The following is a 13,030-nucleotide window of genomic DNA, read 5'->3' as shown; positions in this document are numbered from 1 at the left end:
GAGGACGCCCACTTTTAAAGGAGTCTATCCGACCCGGAAGGCCCACGGGCTTTTCTAGTTGGATCTATTTTATATATTTTCTTCTGGGTCCCACTTTAAATTTTAAAAATTAAAAATACAAAAAATCATGTGAGCGTGGGAAGCGTCGATGCTACTGTCTATAGGTAGCGTGTAGGGCCTTTGAGTGACCCAAATCAATGGATCTCACATTCTTTTATGAAAAGAGTGGGCTAGTATATGGGCAGTGCTCATGTGATAGTATAGATATTCGCGCTTTTATGTGGAGCTCACTAATTTGGGTCAATCATGAAGAAAGGATAATATTCTATGGGCGGCATAAACTGCACTGTGAGCGTGTTTCACAAATTAATCTTATGATTTATGAAATAAGTCTTTTGATCCATCCAATTCATAAAAAATATTATTTTTTATGTGAATATGAATTTTTATTATATATATGGATCGAGTTAACTCGTCTTACGAATATTTATTCATGAGATCGTCATAGACACGTAGAGGAGGCCTACAGTATGACGAGAGATCTATCTGGATGGGGATGTATTTGGATTTATTCGATATTTTTTCCTAATAAAAAGTAAGAATGAATGAAAAAAAACATTTATATTTAAGTATAAAAATTTATCCAAAAACTAGAGAAAAATATGAAAATTTTCATAAATATATAATTTTCAATTTATGATCTAATAATAAATAAAGGCAGATATGTATGTGTAGGGGTGGTATATCGTAACCAAGGTTGTAAAAAATGCAAAACGCGTCAAAACGTGAAGATTAAGTTTCATATTTTTCAAGTTTAAACGAGATTACTACGAGTTTAAACGTAAAAAAACGTTTTCAACTTTTATTAAAATTTTAATTATATTAATTGAAATAATAAATAAAATCATAAACTTACCATAAATTTAATATTAAACGAATAATTTCAAGTTCTGAATAACATAAAAGTATTAAAATTATATTAATTAATAGTTTCCTACATATCTAAAAAATAATATAATAAAAATAAATTTATTATCAATTATATGTTCTAAAAAACGCGAAACGCACCGAAGCATGAAAGTAAGCAAGCGTATGTGGTATTAATACAACTTAAACGTAAAAAAATGTTTCTAATTTAAACTAAATATTTAAATATCTAACACAAATTAATGGAGTAAATAATGCCTAAATATAATAAATTTAACTGGAATGCATTGATTTTTTGCAAAGTCTAATTTAATTTATTATATCATTCATTTTTTATCAATTGTCATCAAATACAAACTCAATTTAACTAGACTAATTTAAAATATTAGTATTAATATTGTTCAATATGTTTTGCATATACGCATCATTGCTACACTTAACTAATCAAAGATTATACATTTTTTACATTGCTAGCATTACTTACTAATAAATTTGATAATTTGTGTTCTTTTTTCGTGTTATTAATCAATTTTGATATTTTAAAAAACTGTACTTAAGCGTATTTAATGACACTTAATATAGTCAACATGTGTTTGACCGTTTTTTTAATCGTTTTTAGTCGAAACGAGACGTTTTGGAGAAGTTTCAAGCTAAACGAGATTAAACGAGGTTTAATCAAGCTTTTTATAACACTGACTGTACCGTATCGTATCGAAAATTGTATATCGTAATGAAAATTATGGTATAAGAAAATTTTATACCGAAACCGTACCAAAATTTTTGCTACATATAAATAGCATACCGGTATATCAAAATTTCGGTACGGTATCATTATATATCGTTTTATAGCGAAAAAAACTTATATTTTTAAAATTTATTATTTATAAATATTATATATTTAAATTTTTTATATTGTTTCGGTATTTCTGTATATTGATATATACCAAAATTTTTAAATTTCATACCGCTATCGTACCAAAAAAATTCAATATCATTACCGTATCGTACCGAAATATTTGATATACCAAAAATTCGTTATTTTTTTTCCACCCAATGTATGTGGCAGGAGGTTGTCCTGAAATTATTGGTTACAACATCAAAATGGATATTCAATTTCCTCCGTTTTCTATGCTAATAAATTAACATTTTAATTTCATATTTTTTAGTTTGCAAAAACCCTTAGATGCATGATTTGGGTATTATTCTTAGTGTAAGATCTCATTAACCTTTTTTGCATACCAAGCAGGGGCGGATCCAGGACTCCATACGTCTGGATACAAAATGACGAAGATAATTATTCAAAAAAAAAACTTTTAATAACATGAATACAATTTTTTATAAAATAAATATATATAATACCTAAAGTTAATATTAAATTTTTTCCCAAAAAAAAAAGTCAAATGTTCTTTAAAAGATACTGGATACAAAATGACGAAGATAATTATTCAAAAAAAAAACTTTCAATAACATGAATACAATTTTTTATAAAATAAATATACATAATACCTAAAGTTAATATTAAATTTTTTTCCAAAAAAAAAAAGTCAAATGTTCTTTAAAAGATATTATCGATTATATCTCAAAATCTATCGTTGTACATACCAGAGTTTGTTGTCTTTATATTTTATAATTGGTTTTTTTCATCTATAACCAATAAAAATATGTTAAGTGAGAGCCACAATCTCAAGTCACAGAGATGTTTCATTTTATATATTAGCAAAAATAACAACAATAACAAAGTAATATGTAGATATTCATCCAATGAATTGAGCTTTAATTTTTTATTTTAGGCACAAGTGAACATGACTTTGTTTTTTGTCCAAGTCGATGAGTAAGTTTTTCAATTAAAAAAAAAACTATCACAACTTGTAAGTAATTTAATAAGATTCAAAATAAATATGATATAAGAAAATAAAACACATCATAGAACAAAACAAAAACATAACAAAATAGATTAAAGAAGTTACGAAACCAAATGAAAAAATAGAACCAAATTTTGATGTTAAGAAAACCGAAAATTTATCAAACATGGTTTAAAAACAATGAGATTATCAGTTACCAAAAATTCCAAAATCTCAACTTTAAAATCACTTCAAATATGCGACATTGAGCAAAATGTGTATTGAAACTGATTAAAATAAAAAATTTAAGAAATTAAAAAATCAATAATATTTTATTGTCTTAGATAAATGATGGTAATTTTTTAAATAACAAAAAATAAAAAAAGTTGTTAGATAGTTAAAAAGTATATTTTTTGTTTTCACATATATATATATAAAATATTTATCTCCCTAAGCTTTCAGTTGCCGTTCTTCGCCCTATTGGTTTCCTACCAATCTCAATCAAAATGGTCCTAGTTCGATATTCTTTTAGGCCACCTTTTAGTTTTTTTTATTAAATATTCTCACTTTAATTAGCACCCTTATATTTTTTTCCTCTTACTATTTTTGTTTTTAAATTTGAAAAGTTAGCACCTTTTATTTTATATATACTAATAAAAAATTTCAAAATTTTCGGGGGGTCTTGGCACCCTTTCGTCCTACAGTAAATCTGCCTCGATACCAAATGTAATAAATGATACACATGAGTTAATGATTACGTCACATCTAAGGACGAAAATGGGTTGAGTTAGTTACTTGAATATGAGCCGGATTGGCAAGGATTTAATATCTTACCCTTTCAAGGATTTTGAAGAACTTTATATTTGTCCCGTCCATTAAAATTTAAACTCATGTTTGACACGATTCATACTCGAAGTTTAATTGATTGAACATGTTAGACTTATCAGATAATTATATGTATAGCATTTTTTAACATTAAGAATTTTTCACCAGTAATCTAGTATGTTTATAACAAAAATTAAACAAAAGCATTCCATAAGATCTTATTTCAATATTCAATTCAATCAAATTAGTCAGCCAAATGTAGAAGGACAAGCGAATACATTTTTCATGCTTGGATGATTACCCTACGAATAAACAATTATATAAGATTCGTCAAATCACAAATGGTATAATTTTTTATATTATTATAAAAGTTAAAAGCATATTTATTATTTGCATTATTCCACAAACAAGAATGGCACGATAGATCTAGAGACTAGAAACATAAATATATAATCTCTCTGTTCTGCTGAGGGATGTTAATGGGTTCGGGTTGTACCCAAACCTACAATGGACCCTCCTCATTTGGGAAGAGTTTGGGTTCAATAAATGGGTTTTGGATGAGTCTCGGATCCACTTTTTTAGACCCAGGAGGATATAAGATGGATAATAGGTTCTATAAGACTCGTCTCATATATAATACATACATATAAATACTTATAGGTTTTTATTTCTCAAATATTCTTTCTAGTCACTCCATCCCATCAGCTCCGTCATCATCTCTCCCACTTTCATCTTTTAATTTAATTCTTAAAAAAATTCTTCTTAAACTCTTCATGCTTTTAATTAAACTACATTGGCCATTGCCTGCCTGTCTGTCCTTCGACGCCTAACCTTCGACTACAACCTACATCTGTTGCTATGATACAAGTTTCTATCATGTATAACAAGTTTCATATTCAAATTTTAATTGAGAAGTATTTTAAGATTCTATTTTGCATATTATACTGGGAATCTCAATTTTAAGATTTTATTTTTTCTTTTGATCACCACCTACGACCTGATCTGTTTTTCGTTTTAAGAAATTCGTGGGTTCCATGGGTCTCACGGTTCAACCCGCCCCATTTTAGATTTGTGAGTGGGGCAAGTAATGGGCCCATATTTTCTTAATAGGGCGGGTCTCGGGTTTGGCCAAACCCGCCCCATTGACATCCCTAGTTTTGCTCATCAATACTAGATTTTTTTTTTCATCCGTCTCAAATATATGTTTCTTCATTTAATGTTATCTCTCTTATCTTTTTATCAATTTACTTATATTAAATTAATATCGTTAACTACTTGTATAATTATTTTATTATATTAAACTTTTTATTAAATAAATGTAAAATAAGAAATTACTTTATAAAATTTACTTTTCCAAATACTTTCATAATTTGTATAAAATCACATAAGCGTAAATGAATGAGACAGGATGAATAATATATTAATATTTAAAATTTAAAGTCTAGGATACGGATCAGGTAATGGGTCGGGTCCTATCCATGGATAACATGCAGTACTCCAGGAGATGGTCATGTAATCAGCTAGTCAAATTAAGAAACAATGACAAAAATTCCGAATCAATGAAATTAGACAAGTTTCATGGATACATGAAGGGAACAAAAACTAACCACTCCAAGTACCAAAGTGCAGGTGACTTGTGCTTCCCTATCCAAAATTGGAAGGAAGGGCAATCATTTTATAAGCTAACTCAACTGATGGAAGCCTCAAAGGTTATCAGCATCTGTACATTTTAAGTTGAACATCGATCTGTTCTCTTTCAGAGCTCATTGCATACAGTTAATCTTGTATCTATTGTCATATTTCTCCGCAAACGGATCAATGTCGAGAAGTAGGACTTCTCAAACCACTCATCTCAATCTTATCAATGTAAGATAATTTCTTGATAATGTTAAAATGGGAAGGTTTTGTCACCAATGTTTCTTCTTCATCCTTACTAGTAGAAGACAACAAGTTACCGGTCGAATGATTCTTCCTGATTTCTGTCGTGGGAGGCTCTACATTCCACCCCATGAAATCAGACAAAGTCATTGAACCTGTCGGCGTCTCCGCTGCAGAACTCAAATTCCCGGCCTCTGGGCTTTGAGGTTGTGATAGACAGGAATTTTTCAGTGATTGCTTCCACGTTCCAACTTCGAGCGATGGATCTTGGGCTAGAGAATCTGCATACAAGACATCCTCGATACGAGACATCACTGTATTGGCCAAGCTTTCCAGTACCCTGGAGTAGCTTTCAAGTATTGACAACCCCACATCCTACAATTTTGGAAATTGGAATTAACGAAATAGCTAATACAGCAAGTGATGGTTTCTTGTTATCATGAAAACTTTGAAATCAAATGTTTTTTGTTATTTTCATTCGTACTTTGTTGTATTGGATTTTACTAATGTCGAGTGAGGATTGTGGAAGTCCAGGAAATTGATGTTTGAGAAGGAGTAGGATAGTCTCCGCTCGTTCTTCGAAAAGCTCTCTCTTCTCCAAGCTCACAGCCGAACCCCATCCAGATTTCCCATCCTTTTGGTGCATTTTCCTTTTCCATATCACAATAGATGCCTCAATTCTGTTCTTTAGGTCAAGAACCTTGTGCTCGGATGCCATGTCCATTGCCAAAAGGAATTGCTGAGGATCAAAGAACTCGACGGTGATGTTTTTATAGATTAATTCACCGAGACTTGATCTGCCATTCTGCAAGATACCAGCACATGCACAAATCATAAAAACCATATTAATTTTCCAATGAAACATTCTAATACAAGAGAATATTCTCCTTTTCCACACACCTTGGGGAGTGATTCAATGTAGTTATCTGGGATCTCCATGTCTAAAAGTATTTGAGCATTTATGGCCATGGACGCTTTCAATACTTGGTTTACAGCTTCCTTCTGTTTTTGCAAAAACTGCCGCGATTCTTCTGAAAGTCCTGTCGAGGGAACCTTTACTGTAGGCAGCCACCATTTATCATTTCTTTGGATCCCTTTTTCGGACTCATCAGCATCTCTTGATACATACCAGAATTCTTGTTGTCCTTCAAAGTTTTCCAGGATACCCTGCCGTTATAATTTCATAAGAATACTACGTCTGGCAAGTTACAAGTGTAAAAGAAATCAATGCTTTTGCAAGACACATAAGTAGCATGTTCTTACGATAAGCATTGCATCAAGCTTGCGTAAGGCTGGAATGTTCAACATAAGGTCTCTCCTCTGTTGCGTTAACATTATCTAAGAAACATGAAATAAACACAAGCAAAACATTATCATATAAATACAGTGAGTACTCAAGAAAAATGTTGCCCTTTTCTTGAGGAAAATACATAGAGACAAATGATGTTTTACCTCCATCTCTGTTCCATCTTTCGATTTCTGTTGAGAAGGAACAAATTCTACTATATAATCTGTAACTGATAAAAGCCAATCTACTTCCTTTTTCCATCTTTCTTTCCTCTCTACAGACATGGGCTCTAACTTACTTTGCTCTCCAAAAACAGAAGCTGCAAGATTTTGATCATGGGTCACTAACTAATGTTCACCATACGTGTTCGATCAAAGAAGGAGGTAAAAATAACCGCAAAAGCCTAATTTGGCCTTGTAATATCAGAATAGCAATCCCATATATTCTTATTTTTCTACTCATAATCACATTGATATGAAACTTTACCAGCAAGATTCGTGATGGCGTTCGACAAGGCCAAAGCAGAGGAAACACCCTTTCCTCCACCGGACATGTCCTCTCCTAGGAGCAACTTGGCAAACCTTTCCTTCATTAATTCCATATCTAAAACCGGAAGATAGAATTAACATCCAATTCCCCACGCATCATTAACAAACAAGAATAAAAACGAAAAAGCAAGACTTTAACAATGAATGAATTGCATTGGATTGAACTGAATCAAATGTGAGATGAGATTGAAGATTACCCGAAACCGGCCTTTCCCTTTTGCAATTCCCTACTCTAGGTCTCGATTTAGAAACCGGGCTTTTATCCAAATCACTATCAATTTGTTGAACTTCCGGTACCTCAGGCGATGCGGCAGCTTCACGCGTATTTTCCACCTTGTCATCATGCTGATTGATGAAATCGAACATTTTCCGGAATTGAAAAGACCTGGATTTATGTACGCTCCTTTCTTCCTTAACCATAATCATCAAAGCTAATTAACTCGAATCCAAAAACACCAAGAGCATTTGAACAATCTATCAAGATCGGAAGCCTCTTCAATCGATTCACCAGGGAAAATAGACAAGGAAAAAACCCTTCTCTCCTTGCGAGGAGGTCGTAAGACGGGAAAAGGGTTTGTCTGATTTTCCCTAGTTCATCAAATTTCGTGACTGAGTTTGAGTGATTTGTTTTCTCCAATAAGGAAAAAAAATTAAATCTTGAGGAGCTGTCATTGAACGTGGGATGCATATTTGATCAGTTGGGAGAAAAGAAGAATAAAACAAGAGAAAGGGAATGAGTGGCTTCGCTTTTCAACTCTGCCAAAAAGCCCGGGAAATCATACATTTGCTAAACCAAACTTTAATCCAATTTATATTTTCCACCAATTTTCTTTCTTCTTTTTTATTTTTTTTTTTTGTATATAATTGTTATTTTAAAAATTATTTATATTATAAAGGTTTTTTTATTAGAATATTTTTAGATTGCGAATTTTAAAACAATTATAAACGTTATTCCCAAATCGATCAATAAATACTCGAATATGATCAATTACCCCGAATCCACTTAGTGTAGTGGAATGCCTTAATACGTTACAAAACTTCTTTTTAGCCAATGACACAATTTGAGGAATAATTGTAACAAGTTATCATAAAACATATTGTAAAATAAAAAATTTGAGGTAAATCTGGTTTTGGGGAAATAATATTTTATATTTAAGGAATGTATTTCATTCCTAAATTTAAAGAAGTACTGTTCATAAAATCTGGATTTAGGGAACAAGTAGGGGAAAATTGTTTTTTTTAGTCCGGTATGTTTGTCACTTTGCGATTTTGGTCCTTTATATTTTCAGATTTCAGTTTTAGTCCGATATCTTTATTTTTTTGGCAATTTTAGTCCTTTTCTGATGTGACGCTGATGTGGTACCAATACAGTGCTGATGTGGAGCTGACGTGTCTAGTGTCACGTGATCATTTTCAAATAAAAATGACTGAAATTGCCAAAAATCGAAACATACAAGACTAAAACTGAAATATGAAAACATAAAAGACCGAAATCGCAAAATGACAAACATAAAATACCAAAATTGTAATTTTCCCAACAAGTGGAGTAGATTAGGTTTTTTTTTTTTTTTTTTCATACAATATGTAAAGGGAGAAAAGTAGAGTAGAGTATTTTTTTTCCCGTTCAATATGTACGTATAGGGAGAACTATATTTTTGGTCATGTTATTTGCAATTTTCATTTTGGTTCTGTTAACGGTGAATTTTTATTTTCGGTCATATAACTTGCATGTTTATTTTTTGTTTTTTTTTATTTTTGGTATTGTTACAGTAGTTTTATTTTTAGACAAGTTATTGTTTTCATTTTTTGTGCTTTAACTTGTAGTTATTTTAATTTATTTGTGATTTTTATATCGATTATAAAAAATGACCGAAAATGAAATAAAATACAAGTTAAATGATCAAAAATAAAAATAATATATAAGTTACAAAACTACAAATAAAAATTCACTGTAACAGGACAAAAATGAAAAAAAAAACATGCAAATTACATTATTGAAAATAAAGATTCACTATTAAAACCATCTATGTTATAACAAACGAAATGATCAAATAAATAATGGAAATGTCTTGACAAATTGCCCATCCGTAATTAGAATAAAGGGAAAAATTGGGAAAATATATTTCAACTTTAACGTGTGAGAAATAATTATTAGTCACTTAATTAAAACAAACCCTTTATACAGATCTAATTAGCAATTATCATCAAATTCACAATATTACAAGGGGCTACATTTTAGGACGGTTCCCCTGGTAAGTACTAATTCAGTGATCTTGAGAATTAATACTATGTAAAATTCAAAATGGTAAGTTTAATTACAAAAAATTATAAAATTACTATAGTACATGTTTGCTTGCTATTTTTAATTTTCGAGTCGTCTTTATCTTCTTGAAAGTTTAGTGTTTTGTTTCCCCCAAAAACAAAATTTTGAGGGAATTTGTTTACTTTTATATTTATGTATTTTTACTTCATTAGTTTTTTTTTTTTTTTGAGTTTTGGTGAAATTTTGAATTGAATTTGTCACAGTAGCTCCTACGTACTGCCATCAATAAAATCAAAATTTTTTGATATATGAATAATTTCGGCTCTATATCCCTTGATATTCAAATAACAATTTTGATATTTTGTCCACTCACCATGTGCACCAATGATTTGTCACTCGTCTATTAAAATGATGAATTGTAAGTACAATAATTGAATAACACCTCAATAATTAACATTATGAATGGACAACATATCAAATTTCTTCAAATAATGCCGGCCGACCGGCTCCCTGTTCGAAGTCCCAATGCTCAGATTACTCATATTTCTTTTAAAAAATAAATATTTTTATGCTTTTAGAACTTAAAAAAAAATAGATCAAATCTATCTATGGAGTAAATTTCATTAAATTAAGGTCATGGTTAGGACCAAGACCACATTTTATGCTTGGCCATATTTTCGTATAATAGATTTTTTTTAATTTATTGGTTTACGTTGTTATTTGATTTTGATTGACGTTGTAACAAATAAATTGGTCAATTTTTTATACTAGTAGTCGTGACATACGCGATGCGTGTCTACAAACTATAAAAATGAATTCAAAGATTTATAAAACTATAAAATGTTAAAATCGATTGCAATTTTTGGTAGAATTTTTTTTTGTTTTGGATGATTATGTGGATTGTGGCAAGAAAAAAAAATTGAAAAATGATTTGAACAAGAAAATAAAATGAAGTGTAAAACACGAAAGCAAATGAAAGGAACTTATGGAATATTGAAAAAAAACTTTACCAAAATTTAGTTACACCAGATGCTCTTGTTTTATTAATAATGATTTGTTGTTTGCACGAGGCCGATCGATAGCACGTAGTAGCTCGCTGCATGGATGCAAATGTAATAATGAAAAATACTATGTATAATGAAGTTTACATATCCAGTTACATGTTACTTTTGAAATTACAAAAAATTATCCAAATAAATTAAGATATTTTTTCATTAGTACATAGGACATAATTTTGTAATTCAAATGTGTACGTGTAAACATACGTATAATTTTCATTAGGATAATGTTATGTGTACATAGATTGTTATATAAAGGGTTACACACTCTATTAAATTAGGAAGTTATCTCAAATCTCTTCTAAAAATTATTTCTTTTCAAACTACAATTGTTTAACTAGTTAAAAAAATACTTTGATGAAAAAATAATTTTTTTTAATCTTTTTTTTTATTTTTTGTGCACTTTTACTAGATTCAAGCCGAGAGTCTTAATTATATGCTATTTATTTTCAATAATATTTATGATTTTAGATTAATATTTTTTCCTCAATTTTTTTTGCATTTATTGGCCAATCAAGTTGAGTTATTTGAAAAAAATAAATTATACTCTCTTTGTCTCATATATATTGTCCTCTTTTCTTTTTCACACAGATTAAAAAAAAGTTATTGAAAAAGTAAATTTTATATAGACTTCCTATTTTATCCCTATTTAATGTATTAAAAAATGATTGCACAATTTTTAAGATGTAGTTAATATGAGTATATTAGTAAAAAAATATTACTAAATATGGTATATGACTATATATTTGGGACAAAAAAAAAGTGAACAATATAATTGGGACGGAGGGAGTATATTTTTTCAAAATATTTGATGAGAAATATTGTGATATCTTATTGATTGCATACAAAGGTATATATTATTTTTTTAAAAAAATTGAATTCTAATGTTCTCATCTCAAATAAATCAACTTGATTGGTCAAGTACGAAAAAAAGTTTGAGAGAAAAATATTAAACTAAAATCATAAATATTATTCAAAAAAATAAAATTTCTATCGTATAATTATCTCAACGTAAATCTCGTAAACTGAATAGGAGAGTCAATTCGGATGAGCCGACCGGATGGATTTGGGTTGGTTGACGACGAGGTATTGCTAAAAATTTCTCAACATGAACCCGAATAAATTCGAAAATAACTAACTCAAATCCGAACTCGACAAATCCGATCAATCCAAACCTACCCGATTTGATTTTTTGTTTTTTTTTGTTTTTTTAACAAAATAATTAAATACACATAATAATAATCAATATAGTAATTTTATTTAAATACATAATAACAAAAATCTCGTGTATATTTAATTTAAATTTGAAAGTTTAATTGTACAAAATTTAAAATACTTACTAAACAAAATAAACAATCATTTTTAAAAATCAAGATTTTACAAAAAATTATTACATGATGAAAATCTATGATATAACATACAATAATTTTATTTCAAATATACAATATATAAAAATAAAATTAATATTTCTTAATTATATAAATAAGTTTTAAAAAAATTGGGTCATTTCGGGCTGACCCATATCTGACCCAACTCGATTAATTTTTTCGAGTCAAATTTCGAGTCCGACCCGATCTGACCTGAACCCAAAAATCTCAACCTTAATCCGATATTTTTCTGGTCGACTCGGGTCGAGTTCAATTTTGACACCTCTAAAACTGCACAATAAATAATAAAATTATAACATATAATATGTTTAATTAAATTTTTTTTGAGCAAGACAAAGTACAACATGCAAGTTGAAAAGAAAGAATTTCCAAAAAAAAAAATTGGGATACTTTCATAATTTATAATAGAGCGTGTAACTCTCTATACATACACATATATTATATATATAGCATTATCTTTTTCATTATACATGTAGTATAACTCAATGATAATCAACCAAATATCTTGCCCTTGATCTCGATATACGAACTAATTCAATATAATCATGTCATCTTTGGGTCGAATCGAATTACGGTACTCCATGGTAGTGTTTACAACCTCTAAAAATAAGTTATTATAATTTTTTTTTAATCGCAAACACTAGTTATTCTCAAACACAATGGAATTTTAATGATAACTAGATAAACACATGAAGATGATGCAGTAACTTTCTTCTTTTCTTTTTATTTTTTAAAAAAGCCAACTCTCCTAATTATTTAAACTCTTTGTTCAGATAAAAAAACGAAAACTATTTTTAATAATCGCATTTCTTTATTTTTTTCCCAAACCAAATCTAGTATTTGACTGGGCAAAATCTTAGGGACAAGACTAATAAATAATAATACATGAAAAGATTTATGGCAACGGTCACAATCGAAATCATTTAATGAAATACACAAGAAAGCCCCAAAAATTAAATCCATTAAAGAACTATAATTTTGGTGTATATATAGAGAGAAACAATTAGACGAAGA

The 13,030-nt window shown here is 29.4% G+C and overlaps 1 protein-coding gene across 1 annotated transcript; it reads right to left on the bottom strand.

Annotated features, from left to right (window-relative positions):
- Positions 1-5,028: 5,028 nt before the first annotated feature.
- LOC140890606 (rho guanine nucleotide exchange factor 8-like) lies at positions 5,029-7,963 on the bottom strand. Its single transcript, XM_073298519.1, has 7 exons — positions 7,505-7,963; positions 7,246-7,362; positions 6,924-7,078; positions 6,735-6,809; positions 6,372-6,638; positions 5,956-6,276; positions 5,029-5,846 (listed from the first exon to the last, which is right to left on the bottom strand). The coding sequence occupies exons 1-7, from the start codon at positions 7,731-7,733 to the stop codon at positions 5,409-5,411; spliced, it is 1,602 nt and encodes a 533-aa protein (XP_073154620.1). The 5' UTR covers positions 7,734-7,963; the 3' UTR covers positions 5,029-5,408.
- Positions 7,964-13,030: the final 5,067 nt, after the last annotated feature.

This window comes from Henckelia pumila, chromosome 3 (genome assembly GCF_033568475.1).
Source record: "Henckelia pumila isolate YLH828 chromosome 3, ASM3356847v2, whole genome shotgun sequence".
Classification (NCBI taxonomy): Eukaryota; Viridiplantae; Streptophyta; class Magnoliopsida; order Lamiales; family Gesneriaceae; genus Henckelia; species Henckelia pumila.
This window is presented reverse-complemented; position numbering and strand designations above follow the sequence as displayed.